General features: G+C 38.3%; 1 protein-coding gene across 1 annotated transcript in view; it reads right to left on the minus strand.

Moving 5' to 3' along the window:
- Positions 1-384: 384 nt before the first annotated feature.
- Positions 385-21642, minus strand: part of LOC146488554 (cytochrome P450 20A1-like) — a 21498-nt gene continuing 240 nt past the window's right edge. Inside the window, exons 2-12 of the mRNA XM_085118322.1 lie at positions 15571-15623; positions 14427-14596; positions 13636-13781; positions 11152-11322; positions 7535-7613; positions 5518-5639; positions 4575-4629; positions 3753-3873; positions 3259-3370; positions 2291-2355; positions 385-1176 (exon numbers count right to left, since the gene is read on the minus strand). Coding sequence (XP_084974448.1) covers positions 927-1176; positions 2291-2355; positions 3259-3370; positions 3753-3873; positions 4575-4629; positions 5518-5639; positions 7535-7613; positions 11152-11322; positions 13636-13781; positions 14427-14596; positions 15571-15623 — 1344 coding nt within the window. The 3' untranslated portion in view covers positions 385-926. The remainder of the gene's footprint in view (positions 1177-2290; positions 2356-3258; positions 3371-3752; positions 3874-4574; positions 4630-5517; positions 5640-7534; positions 7614-11151; positions 11323-13635; positions 13782-14426; positions 14597-15570; positions 15624-21642) is intronic.

The following is a 21642-nucleotide window of genomic DNA, read 5'->3' on the forward strand; positions in this document are numbered from 1 at the left end:
CAATCATAACCTGAGTATGAGGCCTTCCTAAGGGGAGGGAGGGTGGGGGGCTACACAATCGTGACAGGAACATTACATCTGTCCATTTACCACCTGTCTTTATCACCTCACGTGATTCAGTTGAGTATTAGCCATTTCCAAATTGTCTTCAACCATGATTTTTCTCTTGATACTAGGTCTGGTGAACGACCTTTAATTAGAAAGAATTATCGTTCACATGCAAATAAATATCAGTTTCTTTTTCCTCTCAAAACTGGCATATAAGATGACGCGGGTGCCAACCCTTACTATAAATTTTGTCAAAATTTGTAGGCTCGTTCAATGTAGTAACTTGTGGTGACGGATGGAACGTAAGGGCCCATCATATCAAAAACAACACAAACATTGTTTTCTTGTTACTACACGATGTTTTATTATAAAGCAAGTCACACTTCAGTACATTTACGTGTTTTGTCCGCCGACTTAAAATAAGATTGATTCTGAGAGTACTACATGATAAAAATCTCGTTTCACAAATACTTTTACTAAAGAGATTAAAGGAAACCCTTGTCATTGTAACTAACAGTACATTGGCCCACTGGTCCAGCACTTGTTTCAATGTAACAAAGTGCCTTACAAACTAGCAATTATAGTCACGTCACTAGCATGACACGAGGTTCTATTTTTCAATTCAATTATTGATCATTTCTAGTTTACAAATACTGTAATAATTACAAAACCTAACCGCAATATTCTTTTTAATAAAATATTTTAGACTTCAATTATAACAATTGGTTGTGCTGTTATTGTCAGCCAAGATCGTTCTGGTTAAAATTAGTAGCGGACAGTTATAGAAATGACCAAAAACTATTATATTTTTATTTTTTTACCATCCCTGCTCTCATTGGCAACTATCAATAAATGCATAGTAGTCTTTCCCGAGCTACTTATCGCTTGGTAACTGTGACCCAGATCTCCTCTGCGGGAGACGTTACCAGGCGATGAACAGGTTTAACTTGTTGTCCCTCAACAAGATGAAACTTGAATCGCCTGATGAGAACAGACAGGAAGACCAGCCCTTCAGCGATGGAGAATCGCCAGCCTGGACACTTACGCTTGCCTGCAAAGCCAAACGGTTGGTAGGCAAGGCTGGGAAGCTGTTTGATGTTCTCTGCACTGAAACGATCTGGATCAAACCTGAGACAGGAATGTTGATTATTAGGTTTTAAAAATACAACGACTAAGAACCTAGATCCTTCGTGATTGCTGCTTGCTCAAGATATGCTACACATGTAATCCCGGGAAGTAATCTGGGATCCCTTTCTCAAATGTCCCGAAGAGTTTTCGGGCTCGAGAAGTTTTTTCAAATCCCTTTTTTAATCGATTCAGTGGTAGTTGCTTGTGCAAGCTCGGAATTGTAAAAAAAGAATATTTATCGTTGTCATTTAAAATAGTTTTTCGGGCCCGAATTCCCGAAATGCTTTCGTGAGTATTAAGAAACGCACGCCTGGGAAGAAGTCCAAGATTGAATGAGATTTCATTTTGAAAAACACTTTAAATATTATTCATTTTATATTAGTCATTTTATAGTTGGCCTGATATCTTTACAGATTTTGCCGACTTGAGCTTTGTAAATGTAGATCACTTTCATTTGAATCTGCATCTGCGGACTGGACTAAAAAGTTGGAACCTTCTTAACTGTACTGCACAATTAATAGACAACAAAAACAGCAGCCAAGAAAACAGCACCACAGGAAAGTATCGCTCAGTGACTTTTACGTAATGGTCGCACTTCAGGATTTCATCCACAGAATCAAAAGTTAGAATCACCATGCACAGCATAATTCACCACAAAAAGAACAGCACAAAGGAAAGTACGACTGACAGCGAGTACGGATGTTTCAACGGTTTCTATGGCCACTACTTGAAGTTTGACGAACCGGCCCAAAAGTTCGAACCACCTTGTACAACATAATAAACAGCACTAAATGAATTAAATAATTCTCATTAGCTTCTACTTCACCTTCTTAAGAATCAAAAGTAAGAATCACACTACACTGATGAGCAGGCGGGGAGAAAATCGATGAATGAAAGGAATCATTACCCATAAAGTTTCCCTGTGAATACTATATAAATACTTAAACTAATTTATTATTTGTAGAGGTCTTTATCACTAAGGCTCTAACAGAAGAAAAAACTCATTCTTTCCTTTTCCCACATTTTGGGCATCTAGAAATGAGCACACACATGCACTGTGGGCCTGTGATAAAATTTGGACATATTGTATGGATAAAACTTCAAAACCCATTACCTCTTAGGCTCTGGCCATAAGTTGGGATCCTGCAGAACAACACCAAACGGAAGCAAGATGGGCGTCTGCAACATAAGGAACTCCTACTACTCAGAAACAGAAATAACAAACAACTGCAATGACAGACCTTAGTTGTGGGCATGGCTTCTTTGTGTCAGTCAACAAAGTTTGCCCTTAAGGTATTCATTTGGAATTAGTAACAAGCTAACTTGGTTTAAACCTCAGGCCACAATATGACCCCCAGACTCAAATCTTAATATGTTACTAATATTTTGATTGTGTAATCGAAATCCTAAATGTTGGCCAATCAAATAAAAGCTACTGATGGTTCTTACTGTTGAGTCTCACCACTCAATTCAAGGCTACATAACAGGACTTTCTGCTGTAAAATGTGTTTTCCGATATTTTACAAAAGTCCAATTAACTTACAGAGTTTGCTAAGTATTTTCTCAATGTGGATAATTGCATCAATCAGTGGTACCACTAATTTTCATGCAAAAACGACCCAACGTTTTTCACTACGTTTTAGCTACTGTAAAATGTAGCTTTCAAAACCAGTTAAAGTGAATAACATAACACTGAACAACATTTCCTAGGAGAGCATGAAACTGTGGTGATACCCTGGGTGAGTACACACTCAGCAGAGTAAACAGAGTAAGTCCTTGGGTCACCTACTCCATTAGCTCTATTAGCTATTTGGGTGGCCCAAACTTCACACAATTAACATAGTATTACATGCAGAAAAAAATTCCTTCATTTCTTTTTTTTAATCTATTTTTAGTAACAATGAAATGTAAATTATTTTTCTTTCTTTCTCTTTACTGTATGTACTGCATCCTTTATACTAATGTATGTGACCTAGTTTTAAAAAATAATCATCTTGGTTTGTAATATTTGTGTGAGTTAAATAAAATTGACTTTGACTTGACTTGACTCTGGACATTTATGACACTAGAGTAGAACATTACCTCTTTAGGAATCACATATTCACCAACTTGTAGATCAAAATCATGTACTCTGCCTCCCCATGGAGCAAGAATTGAAGCACGTAGTGTCTCATCTATCACCTGACGAGTGTACCTGAAAACAAGAAAATTACTGCTCAACTAAACTGTTCAGTTTTATATTTACTATTAAATCTTACACTCATTTTCGATGTTTACTCAAATGAATGCCTGGAGCCTTTGTTACAATTAAACTTAGTTGGTCTGAAGGTGTGCTAAATTGACAATCAATAATTATCACTGAACACAACTCACACCTACAGAAAATGTTTTATTCTTAAAAAACTTTCATGAACAGTGATAATTTGGAGGGAGGCATTTAAATTGAAACGGGAGTTTATTAGAGCACATATGGTAATTATGCACATTGACAGAAACATAACTCCAAAAAAATAATTTTTTAGCAGTATTTTAGTCTTACAGTAAGATGCAATTAAGTAACAAGAAACACCACTGACTTAAGTTCAGAGGCAACTTGTGGTTTTATGTCCTCATCTCCCAGAACTTCTTCCAGTTCTTGGTAAACTTTTTCCTGCACCTCAGGATGTTTTGTCAGGAAGTACAAACACCATGTCATCACTGGAAAGAGATAGTTTCAGTTCTTAATAACACCAAACCACAAAATTGCCAAACTGTCTAAAGTTTTCCTTGGAAAGTAGAACCTCAGGAAAAGTATACCTGACTCAGTAGTAGTTTCAGATGAACAATCACTTTAAAGACTCCGCCAAATGTTGGGTATATTGAACAGCATAATATAATATAGCAACACTGGAGAGTAATCAGTCCTTGCAGTAGTTTTAAATTGACTGATCATGCACACCTGAAGATCTCTTCTGCAAAAATAGACTCAAGCTGGAGCAAAACTTGACCTCTTTGATCCAACTGCAACTTAAATCTTAACTAAGTAATAAGATTATCCTTTTATCACCTACATTCTAACAAATTTTGTAGAGTCTGATATTACACACTGATCACACTTAAGACCTAAAACAAGTTAAGTGCACTGGTGAAGTGTTTAAGACAACTGGTAGCTAAATCTTTTAAAATCCTCCATATTCAATCAGTGATCATTTCTCACTGAGTAAGGTTTATCAAACAAAACAATAACGCTTGCAGTCAGGATCAAGTGAACATGTTCTCCCATGGTAAGAGCACATATTGTGAAGTTGCTTGTAATGAGAAAACAGGAATAAGTATGGCCTAACAAAGATAATACACCTTGTCTCCCAAATTAAATTTAGCAGTCCAAATTGCAGGTCGCATGTACATAAAAAACTCACTGTATCCTGTCGTATGGAACCCTCCAATGAGAAATGATATCACATTGTCACACATCTACAAACAGAAAAACCACATAATTACCAATTTTATTTTCTACCCTCTAAAACTTTAACATCCAGAACCAAATACGAAATAATTTAACATAAAGGAAAACTGTGCTTACTGCACCACACTGAACACATAACTCTAACAAACTAGTTGATTTGCTACTTTGAAAAAAGATTCACTTTCTTGTGCATTTCTAATAGGGCAAGGTAAAATTTACGACACAGGAGGGTACACTTCTCAAAACTGTGTGACTATAAACTACTTTTTTACAAAGGAAACTAACTTAACCGCTATCACTTTGGTATAACAGAAACACTGCGGTAAAATTGTACCATGGAAGAACTATTGGAACTTGTATCTTCTATTCATCTGCAGACAATTCAAGGCACACTACGTTTTACAATTCAATACCTTTGTATCACACATTGTTACATCAATCATTAGATTAACTTCAGCTTAAATTGTCAACTTATAAGTTGCTCTTTTTTACTGCAAATCAGGAGTGTAATAAGTTGTCTCATCTTAAGAATTAATTACCATATGAAATTGGTCTTAGCACAGTTTGTGCAACTACTTCTTAACGGTCTAGATACATAATGTATACAGCTATTTCAATGAACGTTGTCGGATCAAAGTATAAGGCTGCAAGACAAGACCTCAAGATTCTATGGAGTCATTATGAATAAGTTCACCAAAATCAGCTATGCCTCGTTTGTCCAGTGAAAATATACGATGGCGAGCCATTTGGATGAAAGAAATGTTAGGATATCAAGTGGATGAGGTGGCAGTCTCTTTGAAGATGTCTGTAAGCTTTAAGCCTTGATCCGACAATGTTAATTGAAATAGCAGTATAAAAACGTTTTAACAATCAATACGAGAAAAGTGCCAGCAAACCTCTTCTTCATCCATAAATTCACAATCCAGCATGGAGTCAATAAACAGCCTTTCTGCTTTATTGTCATCCTGTCGTCTGTGCTTTAGAAACTCTTTAACAAGGTTGTGCAGTCCTGCTCTTGCTGCAGAGACATGAGGAGATCCAAATCAAATGGTGAAAAAGATTATTGTAGGATTTATTTCCTGCAAGAAGTTTGTATATCGCTTTTTTGTCAAAAAGTCAGAAAAATAGAGTAGGTTTTCAAATTTCTGTACCAATGCTAATTTACCAAGAAATTTGTCCCTGCCTGAAGGTGCAGTAGTGGCAAATTATTTAATTGCCTTCAGGCCAAAAGCAAACATGGAATTCTTACATTTAAGGTACAAAATTAATGCACAGTGCACACATGTTAAAAGTGGGAAATTTTGGAGTGTCTTTCTCACTTTTTGGCCACAAAAGTTATATAATTTATATATGTCCCTTTTGCCACAAATTAACCCTAATCAATGATTATTATTATATCATGGCTATAAAGAGTCTTATTATATAATTGATGATTTCTCTCAAATTATAGGCTGGAGCAGAATTCATTTAACAATAATATTAAAATTAAAATACAGCCAAACCTGTATTCTGTGCAAAAAAGTGTCCTGCCCGTGGGTTGGGCCAGGTAAGCTAAGGCCAACCCTTTCTGGTCTATAGGCTGACCTGGGCCAGCCCTAGCCAACCCTCTCTGGTCTATAGGCTGATCTGTGCCAACCCTGGCCAGCCCAAGCCAGGAAAGTAATAGAAAACTTGCCTGGATCAGCCTGGCCTGGCCGAACCTTGGCTCTGTGGCCCAACCCAATTCACAGAGTCAAGTTCTTCACAAACAAACTAGACAGTGTCCTGCACATGAGCCAGGAAGTCTTGACACGTGGGCTTCATACATTTGTAATAATTGCAACTTCGATCAGTTCCCATTTGCTACTAGATCATGCTGTGGCTTATATTAATTCCTGCCAACAATCTTCATAGACATGTGGTTTCTGTGTTGGCATTGATTCTGAATTACTACTGAAGAACACAAGTTTTTTGCTCCACTAAAGTAATCCAAACCATCAGACTATTACAGAATTGATCAAGAAAAACTCGCATTTTTTATTAGTGGCTGGAATCTGATTAAAAATTTCTGTTTAACACGGCTGCTTCTACTTTTGCTACTTTTACTTAATAAGTGTCTGCATTAATTATTAACAAGGAAATTTTCAGTAAACATTTGGGGAAAAATTTTCGGACTTTGTTTAGATTTTACTGTCTGTTTAACAAAGGGTGTCGGTTGCTTAGTACAGGCCTGACTGTAGTTTAAATGTTGTAAATGGTTTTAATCCAGGAGTCATGTCAAAAGCACGTAAATTATGATCATCTGGGTGAGTGTAGCCCTGAGAAGGACTGTTTGGGGTGACTTTGACTGACGTTTCGACAACCTGAGCAGAAGTCATCTTCAGAGTCAAATGAATTGAGGAACGTCAGTAGGTAGTATATATGTCTCTGGCTGTTAACCTGATTGGTCAACAAAGTTGAGATGTTATTGGTCGTTGTCAGTACGCCATGATGTTATTGGTTGTGAAGACTGTAAAAAGTGATTGGTGCCTTTGGATCCGTCTTTTATTAGTCAAAAGTCTGTGAGTCTATTGTTAGTAAAATGTCTATTGTTTGTCTGTTTCATTGATGTTGTCAATAACTCGTTTGTATGGTGCAAGTAGTTTAAATGTTGGTGGAAAAGAAACTTTTTTTTATTTATTTATTCGAGTTCAGAAATCTGGTACTACTGCTTGAATCAGCAGTTAGTTAACATTATTTGTCTGCAATCTTTTTTCTATAGAAATGGATTTACTTGTATGAATCATTTTATAGCAGTTGACAAGTTACAGTGTAATATTTCCACGTGCATGAATAGTTGTATGATTTAGTTAACCGTACAAAAATTATTTTCAATTGATGTCTTGTCACCATTACTGCTGATAAGTTAGAAGGTGAGTGAATCAAAGTACTTACCTTCCTGAAAGTCTTTTTCCCTTTGACTACCTTCTTCAGGGGTGGGACCAGTGAGACGAGCTTCCATCTCGTTCCAACACTGAGGGGAAAATTTTTAAGATTTAGAAATTGAACTTTATCAATAAACTCCACACCCTCATGGGCAACTGCATCGATAAACAAGTACTGGGAAGTTGGTATGTGTTGGACAGTCAGGACATCACACCACCTGGGATCTGCAACCCTTCTAACTGGAAAAAAAATAGGAACCTGCCTCGGAAGATGGCAGATATGCCTACATAAGGGTTGCAGTGGGTTGGCATCCTGTCCAGAGAGGAGATGGGGTGGAAAGGCGATGGAGGGTGTAATACTGATCCTAGTTTGACCTTCAGAATTATAGTTCCACCATATAGTTCATAAGGGTGTAATTCCAACAAACAAATACATCAGCACATACTGCACAACCATCTTTGAAGCTAAGTTAAAATAATGAGACAAAAAAGATAGGTCACCATGCTTGTTTAGGAGGAAATAGCCATTTAGTTATTGACTAGGCTCAGCATATAGGAAAACAGACTGTTTTCAACGTACGTGCGCTAATGATGCTAGAAATTATGCGGAGTAAGAATGTGCACTGTAAATCAATGGAATCACCTTAATTAAAAGAAGAAGCTCTATCAAAGATGAAATGGCTTTGCAAAGAATATCAGAAAAATATAGGATTTTGGTTCATTATTCTCTTAAAAGAAGTATCTAATACATGTACCAGTATGTACTTTTAGAGGAGAAAAATAAATCTTGAAAATTTCCAACCTATCTGCACGGGGTGCCATTTTCTACATTTGTACAATCCCATGCAATAAAGTTCAAAGGAAACCTTTCCTGTACCCCCTTTAATTCATAAATATATGTGTTGAAGACCGATTCTGATTGGTTTATTTGTCTCCTAAACAATCCACCATACAGAAAAAGATGGGGGCTGAAATTTTAATTACCACAATACCTTGCAAACCTGACAGTCAACCAATAAGCACATGGAAATTAAGCCTTTTTTGCGAAATTCGTCCCTGCACTAACAACATTGCGTATGTTAGATTTGAAGTTTTTGAAACTTTTCTGTGCATTTCTATGAGCGTTTTTAGGGTTTTCATGTACTAAGAATTATGGGTAAACGTACCGGTTGCCATCTTTTTTCGTATGGTGGATTGACAGCTTTAGATGACAAAAAAACCTAGTGAGGGTCAGGTAGGGGATTTCATGTTTCCTCCCTCAACAGGCACGCAGTGCAGCTGATTTCCGTCAGTGTAGGAGACAATGCGTAATTTTTGGGAGTTAGTATTTGGATTGGAGCATTATCTTGGTTTAGTATTGGTCATGACTTTGGGGGGGGGGGGGGGGCAGTAACAAGGGAGGTTAATATTCTAATTGAAAGGCTCCAGGCATAACTGACCTAAAGTGGGGTGTCTCTAAAACGAAGACCCTAAGACCCCGAAAACTCAAAAAACGCAGACCCCCAAAATTTCCAAGTGTAAGTACAAAAAAATAAAATAACATAAAAAATACATTCATACGTCAAGTGAAATTTAATTCCTTCAGGACTCTGGTCCTACCAGGGTTATCCACCATCTTGAGCTGTCAGTAACTGCGCTCCCATGGAATACTGATCAGAAGTGCATTTCCCGCTCCACTGGACCGGAAGCACGTTTCCGAACGTAATAATTGAAATAATTGTGCCTGACGTCAAAGACACTGTTTACGTTGGACTCGGCCAGTATTTTTTAAAAGCGTTGAAATTTAACAAATCGTAATCTCAAGTAATTGAGTAATTTATCCTTAAGATATGACATCCTATGGAGGTCAAATGTTATTAAACCGCAGCATTGCTGGCCTTTGTCTTATCAGTTTCCCCAATTACACTGAGTAACACCGTGTCCCCCATAAACTCTGGAGGCGTTTCTTTGTAAGATACATGCTCAGTAAAAGAAGGCTTGAAAGGATTTTCAGCTTCACACACACGACTCACATTGCATGCGTCAACTGATTTTCTTGCAAAATGTGAAGCGTCATAAAATATTGCATAGATTCGCACATACCGGAAATAAAATGGAAAAGAAACATTCCTCTACTCAAAAGGTTTGCTCTGTGACCTGAGATACACTCAATTTGGCTCAAAGAATAGATAGCGGTAAGGTGCATGGAAGGAAATCATGAGTTCTGTTACATTTATTCCAATAAATAAATGAAGAAGTAAATGCATAAAATAAAACCATACAGCAAGGCAATATAGATTGGAAGGATTGAAACACTCGTAACCAGAGTCCTCAGGCTCTCTGGCCAGTGGTTGGTAGCTGAGAGAGACTGAGAAATCCCCAGGACTCCCAAGAGTTTCCCAAGAGTCTCTCCCAGCGACAAAACCGCCGACGAGATTGGGATGGAAACAGTCTGCAACGCACTTCTGGTCAGCACTCCCTGGGAGCGTGGTTACTCAGCTCAAGATGGCGGATAACCTCCCGATAGTTTAAGGCGGAGTTACACCTGAACGCCATTTTTCTGCCACTTGACATGGCTTTAATGGAAATATCTTGTTCGCATTTCAAGCAATCCAAAAATCCTATCATCATATCATGAATCTGTGTTGTGGGGTATTCTGTGAATTTTTGGGTGAATTTTGGGTATATTTGGGAGAAGTAGTTTTTCTAGAAAGATTGGTAAAATTAAGAGAAATAACAAATATTGAAGATAATTATTTAAGTGAAGTTTTAAAATTGGAATTTGTAGTTAATAATTAATAGACGGATACCAAGTTAGTCCACTAGCAACCTGGGGTGCTCTTGCGTGGGTATCAACTGTCTGTTAGTGTTCCAAAAATCGTTTTCTTTCCTCTATCCCTTCTTAAAACCTCTTCAAATTTCATTCAAATTTAGGTGTATTGCTTAAAACCATATAGGCCCAGAGGAAGGAATTAAATTTCACTTGAGGTATGAATGTATATTTTTATTTTTTTTGTACTTACACTCAGAAATTTTGGGGGTCTTCGTTTGCGAGTTTTCGGGGTCTTAGGGTCTTAGGGTCTTTGTTTTAGAGGTCTTCGTTTTCGAGACACCCCCTGTAGTGCCCTGTAGATCACTTTTTGAGGTTTTAGCTCAAATTCATTGGATATTTTGGATCATGAGGCCTTCAGTTCCTGTGGAAAAAGTTGCTTTCAGTTTGATGCTTTGCACTTTGTGATAAAAATGGAAATCTTGCAAATAATCACAGGTTTTTACTCCGAATACACTGCAAAAAAGCTAAAAGATCATGGGGTAAATGGTTTCTAAGAGAATTGAGGTCCACATGCAAACAATCTGAGCCAAAACAACAAAAAGCAATCTAAAAAGCACTAATGTCAGTTGTGTACTTCCAGAAAATATCAATACCGCCAAGGAAGGTATCGGAAAACAAGTGGGGACTACGAAGGCCAAAAATTTAAAGGAAAGGAAGTATAAAGCTAAATCAGAATTTCCAGAGTGGTATTGGGGTCTTAGAAAAAAATCCCTTCAACAAGAGAGGTATGGATGTTTTCCGAAACTATACATTAACTCTTCCTTTCACTTTTAGATGTGAGCTACAGACATTATTGCACTAGGCAAGAATCTTACCACTTCATACATTGTTTCAAGTTTGTCAATTTCCCTACTTTCCATCATAAATGTGCGACCCATTCCAGCGACAGATATAGCTCTTATTGCCATGGCAACCATATGTTTCGCTAGAGGGAGATGCTCCTGAGGGCTGCATGTGGCAAATTTATCAGCAGTTTCATTGGCTATCTGTTTGTAAAATATGAGGACAATTAAAGGAAGATTAGTCACTCTATGATGTGAAAGTAAACTAAAATGATTTCTATCGATCTGATGTATACTGTATGTTTGGTTTTAATAATTAAGAGTTAAGAATAATTATTATTCTTGGACACAAAATTGATGTCTTTCTTCATCCCCAACAATCATATGAGTCAGTTAATAACATATTCCACACTGTGCACCTTCTGAAGCTGTGAATGTAATTAATGATAATTTGTAACATTCCAGTGCATGTGCACACATGTTTCTGTTTCAACCAGTGGTAATGGAATTACAGTCAAGGAGAAAAGATTTTTTAATTACCCAGCAAAAAATACATGTACTTTATCAAACAATGAGTTCTCAAACTTAAATTTTATATTAACTTTGAGTTTTTGAGTAGACTGTTCACAGTCCCCCTATTTTTTCGTGGGATTCTCGAGACCGGTACGCTTCTATGGAACAGCCGCCATCTTGGTTTGTATAAGCGAGCGCGATCTGGGGAGAGTGTCTAAACTACCGAGGGGAGCGGGAGTGGGTGTTAGTATAGTCAGTGAGGGGAAGCGCCTCCCAACTCCGCTCCCCTCCCCTCGGTAGTTTAGACACTCGATTTTACAAACCAAGATGGTGGCAGCTCCATCGAACCGTACCGGTCTAGAGAATCCCACGGAAAAATAGGGGGACTGTGAACAGTCTAGTTTTTGAGTTGTACAATTTTAGAAGTTCTTAATTTGTACCTAAAAATTTCAATCGCACAATATTGGATGAAAACATGTGAAAATGCTATTAAAAACCTGTGAATTAATGCGCCGATCAACTCGAAACTTCAACATCCCCCCCCTGGGCAAACCCCGGGCATTTGAACTTTTGAAGATTGGATCGTTCAAATTCCCGCCCCCTCGGGCCAAAATGGTGTTCAAATGCCCTACCTTATCGTCGGATTTGTCTGTCAAATGCCCCTCCTAAAGAACAATCGTTGTCGGCTCCTGTCATGAGTTACTACAAAAACCACAACTTTAACATCTGAAACTAATGATTGGAAATTGAATTTATTAAGTCGGACAATGTCAATCAGCAAGTGTGAGCTGTTCTAACTCCGAAACACGGCAAAGGTTGTTAAAATGAGTTAGCCGGCCACGTAGATTGTTCGAGTGGCAGGGTATTCTGCCAAAGCGGCGGTTTTTCATTCGACAATGTGTTTTTTTTCTTTAACTGTTCACTGCTGTTTTATGGCTATTCTAAAAGCCTCTGCAGACACAAATGCGGGAGAAAGGCGCAGCTTGACTCATTGCATAAAAAACTACATCGTTTAAAGAACTAGAAATACATATTAATTAGTTAGCCGGCTAAGTAGAATGTTGTTCGAGTGGCAGGATATTCTGAAATTTAAGCCAAAGCGGTTTGTCATTCGACAGTGTTAATTTCTTTCACAAATTCACTGCGGGACAAGGCCACAGCTTGACTCATTGTATAAAAAATCTACATCGTTTATATACAATCTATAAAAATAATTAATATTTAAGCACTCTCACTTTTGAAGACCTTTTTTTGTAAGCTTTTTTTGTAATGCTGTATCTCTTCCTTTAAACTCTTCCATCTGGTCCAAACACGTGTTTGTAGCTGTTAGCGACTTCGCCCTCCCCCCCCCCCCCCCAAAAAAAAAAGCGATTTGAAACCTGACACTTCCGGTTCAATTTTCCCCACCCCACCCAGGCAAGGTCAAATTCCCCACCCCCGGGAAGGCCTTACCCGTCAAATTCCCCACTCCCGGGCACAGAAAATAGTCAAATGCCCGGGGTTTGCCCGGGGGGGGGGGGGGATGTTGAAGTTTCGATTTGATCGGCGCATAAACTGTGAAAAAATGTGTTCAAACTGTAAATTGTGAAATTTCTCATGTTTTCTCATGTTTTTCACACTTTTTTCACGGGGTGTGAAACAAAACAAGATGCATAATTGAAATTAAGAAAGCAAAAAATCTTTATGAATAGTTTATGACTGTATATTTGTCAGAATTAATCATCACCATTCATGCATACTTTTAAATAAATACATACATAATGAAATCAAGGGTCCTGCACAACCTTAAAGTCAGACACATGTGGAGGGTACACAAACTCTGGAACAGGAGGGAACTGCATGAAAGTAAGTTGTCACCTGATAACTGACGTTCCACAAACTCATGTACAAGCCTCCCGCTCACTAGATATAAGCCTTATGGCCTTTCATAGGCTACATACAAACCAACCCCTCAACTAAACAACAGTCTTAGTAATCTTCAAGATTTGATATATTTTAATTTACCAGAACAAAGTGTTCATAGTACTCTTTCACGGATTCATGACTAAAGCTTCTGTCCATCATCTGCCGTCTCTTTCTACCCTCAGGGCCATTGGCATACTGGATACTCTTTCTACCAATAAGGGGTTCAAACATCTTGAAGAGTTCCGCTGAAACATTAACAGACAGACATGTTTTCATCATCACTTGTTTTGGTTTAGTGGTGATTGAAGTAAACAATCAACTGACAGATTGTGTAGAGAGGGTGGACAGCACATAGGTAGGTCATAAACTACAACTTGCTACAAGCTAAAAGTTTCAGCGTCAGTTGCTAAGATAGAAGACTGATAAATGGCAACTCTAAAAATCTTCAACATATAAAAATCCCAAGATTGCACTAATTTAGACCCCAGATGGGCACCAAGAATAATGTGACAGAACGCCAAATTAGAAAAAATGATAAAAAGGAATCCAATGGGTTACATTTGACCAATGGACTGTCAAAAAATTACATTTACTATTTTGATACAAAACCATTCCAAACTGTGCCAATGAAACATTGTTGTCCTGATTGTCCCTTTTTTTTTAATTAATTATTTTTTATTTTTTACATATACAATTTGTTAGGCGCATTTGATCATATGCACATGCTAATTTGCGCCATACAAATATTAATTATTATTGTAGCAGGTTACGGATTAATAGAATAAGGAAGCAGCTTAATTGGTATAGAATTTTGGTATTTCACTAAAAAGACTCATTCTGGTTCTTGTATGTACAATACAATTGTGGTCTATAAAAGATCTTTTACTTACGTGGTCTGTCAAAGATAGGCTGCACTTCTTTCCAATACTCGGGAGATGCCAAACTCACAACATATGTCTTGCCCCACCAGAAACCTACTATGGAGCCATACTTTTCATGCAATAACAACAAATATTCATGAAGACTTCCAGCTTTTCCCATGTCAAGAAGATTTCCCATCCTGGAAAATGGAAATATGATAAAAATATCTTAATAAGACGTTATACTAAAATTACTACTCTCTGGATGGGGTGATATCATTCGTTCATAGGATGGTCTTTAAACATCCTGTAAATTTTGATGAGTGACTTGTTTAGACGATTTTGCAGGCAAGATGTATCTAATGGTTCAACAAGTAGAACTACATCAAAAATCAATGCCCCCCTCCATAACTTCTTTGCCAACAAGACTTGGAGGATATATAGTACGTCCAAAGATGTTTCCTTTGAGGTCTGGATCTGCCATGTTGGATTTTTGGATTTCAGCAAAACTTCAGGAAAGTGCCGAAATTGAATGACAAGTAATCAGAACCAATAAAGGAACACTAATATGAGCTAAAAGCATAAAAGTTACTGACAAAAAGGGCCTGTCAAAAGTTGGTTGCCATGGCAACATCAAAGTCAATGAACAGTAACCAAGGACATCTAATTCATTCCAGATAAATTTCAAAAAAGTTTCAGGCCATTTGCTCAAATATTAAAAAAAGTTATTCAGGTTCAAATTTTCTGCATGCAGAATCCCCCCCCCCCCTCCTCTCCTCGGTCTAGATAGGGTTAATTAAAATAGCTTCATAGAGTAGTTTTCAAATAAAATTAACTAATAAAAACTTGCACAACTTTCTCAACCAATAAAAGTAACTAGTAAAAAAATAATAATAAAAAAATGTATAAAAATAACTTCAAAACCAACTTTGATTTGCTTGACATATCATTTAGGCTCCTCCCTTTCTTTGTTTCCCCCAGACTGTGCTCATCTCACTCCACTCGCTTCCCTCTCCGCTCTCTTTGCCCTATGCCCCACTTTGAGAGCCTGTTCTGATTGGTTCATTGTGTTGTTCTTCTCGGTTATTCTTATGAATTTGGTTATAGTTCTGTGATACTGAAGTGAAAACTGCTTTGACTATGGATGTTAATATTAATCTAACTATTTTCTTACTCTGAATCTGAAGGTTCCTCCCCTGGTATTGTTGGCCCTTTTGAAGTTCCCCTCTAGAAAAGATCAAGATAGAAAAGTTATTGGTCACAATATTAAAGTTATGAAATTTATTTCTTATCTTGTAGACAATTTTTGAATTTTTAAAGAATGAAGGGTAGGACTTAGTTTTTGAGACAATTTGCAAAAACTGAAATTTAGAGGTCCTTTTTGTTGTTATGGTAACTGCGATGACATCAGAACTAGCCTAAAAGTATCGCCCAACAACTGAGTTACAAAGCTGTTTACAGTTTGTCTACATGATCAGATACAGTTTTTTTTGTAATGTTTCATCATTTCACAATAAAAAACCCTTACGAGCCTCCTTAAAAAAACTTCTCTCAAAGTTCTCTTAAACAGAGTAAGTTCAGTTCTTCACTGGAGCTCAAAAAACAAGACAAAGTCATCCAATCTTGACAGCGACATGGTGGGCTTGTCCAAAGAGTTGGACTTTTTAGTGGTACAGTTGTCCATTCCAGAGTTGTTCCTCAAGGTGACCTGTTCTCTTTTCTTGTCAACTACTATAAAGGGACTTGGATGAAAGTTTAGAGACAACTTGTTAGTCTTCTAGACATTCAAGAGAACTTTATCCCCAACACCAATGACTTATCGGCAACCTTTCTCTTCCTATCGGAGTAAATCTTGCCACACAACTTGCTTGATCAATCTCTGTCTCTGACTTCTTCCCTAGTAACTTGGAGTTTAGACTTCAATTCCCAGTTGAACAACATGAAGTAGGGTGTGGTAGCTTGGTAGCATAGACCTGTAGGCCTTTCGGAATACGGACCATTCTTAATATGCCAATTTGTACCCTCCACTCATGCAATGACCGGTTTTGGTCCTCCACTTCAGTGTTTGCTTGCGGCCAGAGCAGGGTAGTCTTATGATTCTCTATACCATTTGTTGTAAGGAACTTCTCAAACTCATCTGACACAAACTGAAGACCATTGTCAGTTCTTAGGGAATGAGGGAGCATGGGGAAAATGTCCTTAATGACTTCAGCACTTGTTGTTTTCTCCAGAATAGCCACATGGTAAAATCTACTGTAGGAATTAACACAACAAAGATACTCTCCCCAGAGGGTGGAAGTCCCATCAAGGCTGCACCGCAATCTTGCCACAGCCCACTAGGGGGTACAAAATGAGACATCAGTTATGGCGGCCCATACCAAGCAACCACTTGACAACCAAGACAGACTTTACACAGCTTCTCCACATCACTGTCTATTTTTGGTAACCAAACCTTGCTTCATTTTAACTACATCCTGATGACCTTCATGAGCAATCTTAATGACTCGGTTGTGCAGGATCTTGGGTATGACTATCCTTGCACCACGCAGCAAATATTCTCCATAAAAGTATAGCTCACCTTTAACATGCAGATATGAGGGCACCGTACACTGGCTCCAGTTCCCAGACCTCATGCAACCTTTCACAGTAGTCAGTTATTGATTGTCATAAGAGGCTTGCTCTAGTTATTTAGGTGAAAGTGCAACTGGTACACTCAGCATGTTCTCCACAAGTTGTGAAGTTGGCCGGCATCCTCATTAAAGATTATCATCATCAATCGCTCTGACCCAATCAAACTTCTTGCCTACATGTATGTTGAACTGTTTGCTAGAATACAACACCAACACTGAATTGGTGATATTTGCCTTTCCTGGTCAGTAAACAACTTTAAAGTCATACGACTGTAGGCATAGGACCCATCTTTCCATTCACATGCACGGCTTTGAAGTAGTCGAATAGATGTGTTCCAAGGGCTTATGGTCGAGACCTCAGCCCATCCAGTTTCTTGTCAACATTCTCATGTAGGCCAAACAGAATCCTGCAAACTGGGTGTGCAACAAGTTTCACAGACTCATCCACGTGGAGCTTGAGTTGATCATCTTTGAGAAGACTGATTGCCATAAACAAATCTGGACATTTTCTCCAAATGTCACCCTCAGAGTGTTCTCTTACAGCAATGTTTGCTTGAAGAGGATCAACATGCAATAAACTGAGTATCTCCATAGTTTCCCACTCTAACAAAGTATGTCCATCATCTTTAATTAAAATGAAATCGGCCTGACAGTTTGTGTTACTACTAGGCAATACAACAGTGGCAGAGACGGCTTTATTAGAACTAATGTGTATTCAAAACCTATACACACGTACCTAGCCATTATTTTGTTCTCCCCCCTCTACCTCCTAGCCAAAACATCAGGACATAACACATCCGATAATTCTAACACTTGGTCAAAATCGATTCAAATCGATATTAATCAATGTGAATTAATCGATTAATATCGGAAATTGATAAAAATCGATTGCCAGATTATTTGTGATTATCGATATTGATCGATTTCAGTAATCAAGGTTCGATTAGTATCGATTTTGTTCGATAATATCGGAGACGGAAAGCACTGTTTTTCATTCGCGTAAGTGTAAATGGGAAGATAAGATAGACTCCCAAGACATTATAAGTTGTATCAAACCTGAGCTATACTTTGTTTGAACAATCGTTTATCTGCTTTATTTGTCTCTCCCGAACCTTTTTGACGCTATGAAATGGTGTAAGACGTGAACCTGCATGAACATTGACTACTGCTAAACTGGTAAGCATGCTTATCAGTGCCCAAGCAAAGCAGTGATTCAACTTAAAATTTAACTTTAATTACAACAGATAACTATCGATTTCATCACAAAACAACAGTAACTTCATATAAAATTGATAAAAATGTTCTGGAACTTATCATGGCGAAGAGAACGCGCTGAAATCGGCATTGAACCTTTTGAAAACGGTCTCTCACATTTTGACTGGCAACAGACGACAAACAATGGCCTATTTATTCTCTGACCACATGCCTGTCCACTGTAATATTCAAGTCGAGAAGCCTTCTTTTAAAAAGGCGCAGATCTCCTACAGGAAACTGAAGTCAATTAACATGGAGGCTTTGCGGAATGACTTGTCAAAGTCAGACTTATGTAATAACACTCTCTCACCTGAGCTTAATGACCTTGTCTCCTGTTATAATGAGACTCTAACCTCCACATTAGACTGACATGCACCTCTTATTACTAAATCAGTGACAAAAAGACCAGTTGTTCACTGGTTCAGTCAGAAGATAAAGTCGGCAAAACAAGAACGCCGTCATGCTGAACGGAAGTAGAGGAGAACAAAACTAGATTGCGACTTTCAGATCTAAAAAGCAAAGAAAAGTCGGGCAACCTATGAGATGAAGATGGCTCGGAAAGAGTATTATACCAGCTTAATACAGGAGAACAGCCATGATCCTCGCAAGCTGTTTAAGTCCGCAAAAAAAAAAACACTTTTCGATCATGAAAAAGAGTTACATTTCCAAGGTTACCCAGATAACGCGACACTTGCTGACGACATAGGAAACTTCTTTGTTCAAAAAGTAAATGTTATTCATACCAGACTGGATGCTGCCGCGCCCAGTATTGATACAACCGACGAGGTACATCCTGGTAGTTCAGATGCTCCCAGTCTTGACAGGTTCCGCATTCTTACCGAAGAAGAAGTCAGCACCTTGATAACAAAGTCTAGCAAAAAGTCATGTTCCCAAGATCCAATGCCTAGTCACCTTGTTGTTGAGTGCCTGGATGTCCTGCTGCCTGTACTTACAAGGATGATAAATCTTTCCTTACAATCTGGCTGCTTCCCTGACAGTTGGAAACACGCCGTTGTCCATCCCAGACTAAAGAAATCAAAAGCAGAGGTTATCTTTCCAAATCTCCGCCCTATAAGCAATCTCACTTTTGTCTCTAAACTTACTGAGCCCAGTCATCTTACCGTGAGTACCACAGCACGGAGACTGCACTGCTTCGTGTCAAGAATGACATATTGATGCACATGAACAGTCAACAGCTCACTCTCTTGGTTCTACTTGACTTAAGTGCTGCTTTTGATACTGTTGACCACTCCATACTGCTAAATCGCCTCCACTCTGATTTTGGTATCTCAGGCCACGCGTTCTCCTGGTTCCAGTCTTACCTTTATCAGCGCTCCCAGTCAGTATCTATTCATGGCCATACATCTAAGAGCTTTGAAGTGAAATATGGCGTGCCTCAGGGGTCTTGCTTAGGTCCACTCCTGTTTATTTTGTATGTAAGTAAGCTGTTCACCATCATGGAACGTCATCTCCCACAAGTTCACGCCTATGCCGATGACACACAGCTTTACATTGCATTCAAGCCTGACCCTGAACATGCTGCTAACGCTGTCGCAGCTATGCAGGCATGTATTGTCTATATTAGGCGCTGGATGCTGACAGACCGCTTGAAGATAAATGATGATAAGATGGAATTTCTGGTGATTGGGACAAGGCAGCAGCTGTCAAAAGTGAACATTGACTCACTTTGCGTTGGCAATGCGACAGCTTGCCATCATCCGAAGCCAAAAACCTAGTGCTGGCTCGATAATCAGCTTAAGATGGTCAGTCATATTAACAAGACGTGTAAAGCCGCCTTCTTTTATTTGTTTAATATTAGAAGAATAAGGAAATTTCTCAGTTCTGAGAACACTCAAGTTTTAGTTAATGCATTTGTTACTAGCCGCCTCGACTACTGTAATAGCGTTTTACATGGCCTACCTACTACTGAACTGCAAAAACTCCAACGCGTCCAAAACGCTGCTGCCAGGCTTATCTGTAACGTAAGTAGTTTCGATCACATTTCTCCAACACTGAAAATGTTGCACTGGTTGCCAGTGAAGTATCGTATTGACTTCACGATATTGTTAATCACGTATAACGCTATCCATGGACTCGCTCCAGCGTATCTTAGCGAACTTATCACCCTAAAGACAGTATCTAGATACAGTCTTAGGTCGTCCGGCGAAGTCCTCCTTCAACCGCCCAGAATCAAGACTCTGCGTACGCTGGGTGATCGTAGCTTTGCCGTAGCCGCACCAGCGCTCTGGAACAATTTACCGAATGCAGTTCGCTGCGCACAAAGTGTTCAATCTTTTAAGGACAGGTTGAAAACTCATTTGTTTCGACAAGCCTTTGACCTTTATTGAGAATTGTATTTTAGCCATTGACCTTGCCATTGTAATTTTAAATCATATTTATTTAGGATATCTTTATTGTAAAGCGCGCGAGAGCATCTGTTTATGATTCGCGCGCTATATAAATAATAAATTATTATTAAATTATTATTATTATTTAGTCAGCTGAAGTAAGGTTGTGTTCAGAGTTATCTGGTTAGTTCAATAAGAGAGTTATCAGCAATTGCCTCTACGTTGACTTTGGTATACAACCAGGCCGAAAGAACCTCCATCCATACATGAATGAACCCAGCAAGAACCTGCGCTAGGCAATACTGATACATGGATGCTAACATCACTAAGCAAAGCACTTCTTGATCCATTAGTATGTCTAAATAAACTCCAACAACTTGTAATAAAAACACTAAGTGCCATAGCAAATTTAACAAACGTTCCTTTCTGTCGTCGAAACAATAATTATTGAAGTAGCCCAATGTTGATCCCAATAGAATCCATCGGATCAAGAGAAAAATTGAAATTTAAATGACGATTTCTGATGCTTAAATGTCTGTGATTATCGATTTTGATCGATTACTTTGCTTAATCAATTGATTATTATCGGGTAAAATCGAGTAATATCAATTTATCGATTAGGTTTCTGATGATCGATTTCGATCGATGTGTTACGTCCTGAAAACATGTATTCAAAGCTATTCCTTTTAGGGTCACCTTGAGACTGAGGAGTAACACTAAAAGTAATAATAATAATAATATTATAAACACAATATGCAAACTGACACAAATTACAAGCAGAGATTCATAGTTGGCCACACCTCATACATTTGCTTGTTTTGCACACACCCCCCCCCCCCCCCCGCTCCCCCGCCAAAACCAAGATGGCGTGGAAAGGTCACGAGACGTTTTTTAATTAATAATAGGAGCAATTTGTGCACAAAAAAATAAGGCAAAAGCTACTAAGACGATTCTGATAACAGAACCAATAGCTTAACAAGCTCAACTTGGATAATTGATTGATTGATAGCGAGA

Source organism: Pavona decussata, unplaced genomic scaffold, assembly GCF_977016875.1.
Source record: "Pavona decussata unplaced genomic scaffold, jaPavDecu1.1 SCAFFOLD_9, whole genome shotgun sequence".
Classification (NCBI taxonomy): domain Eukaryota; kingdom Metazoa; phylum Cnidaria; class Anthozoa; order Scleractinia; family Agariciidae; genus Pavona; species Pavona decussata.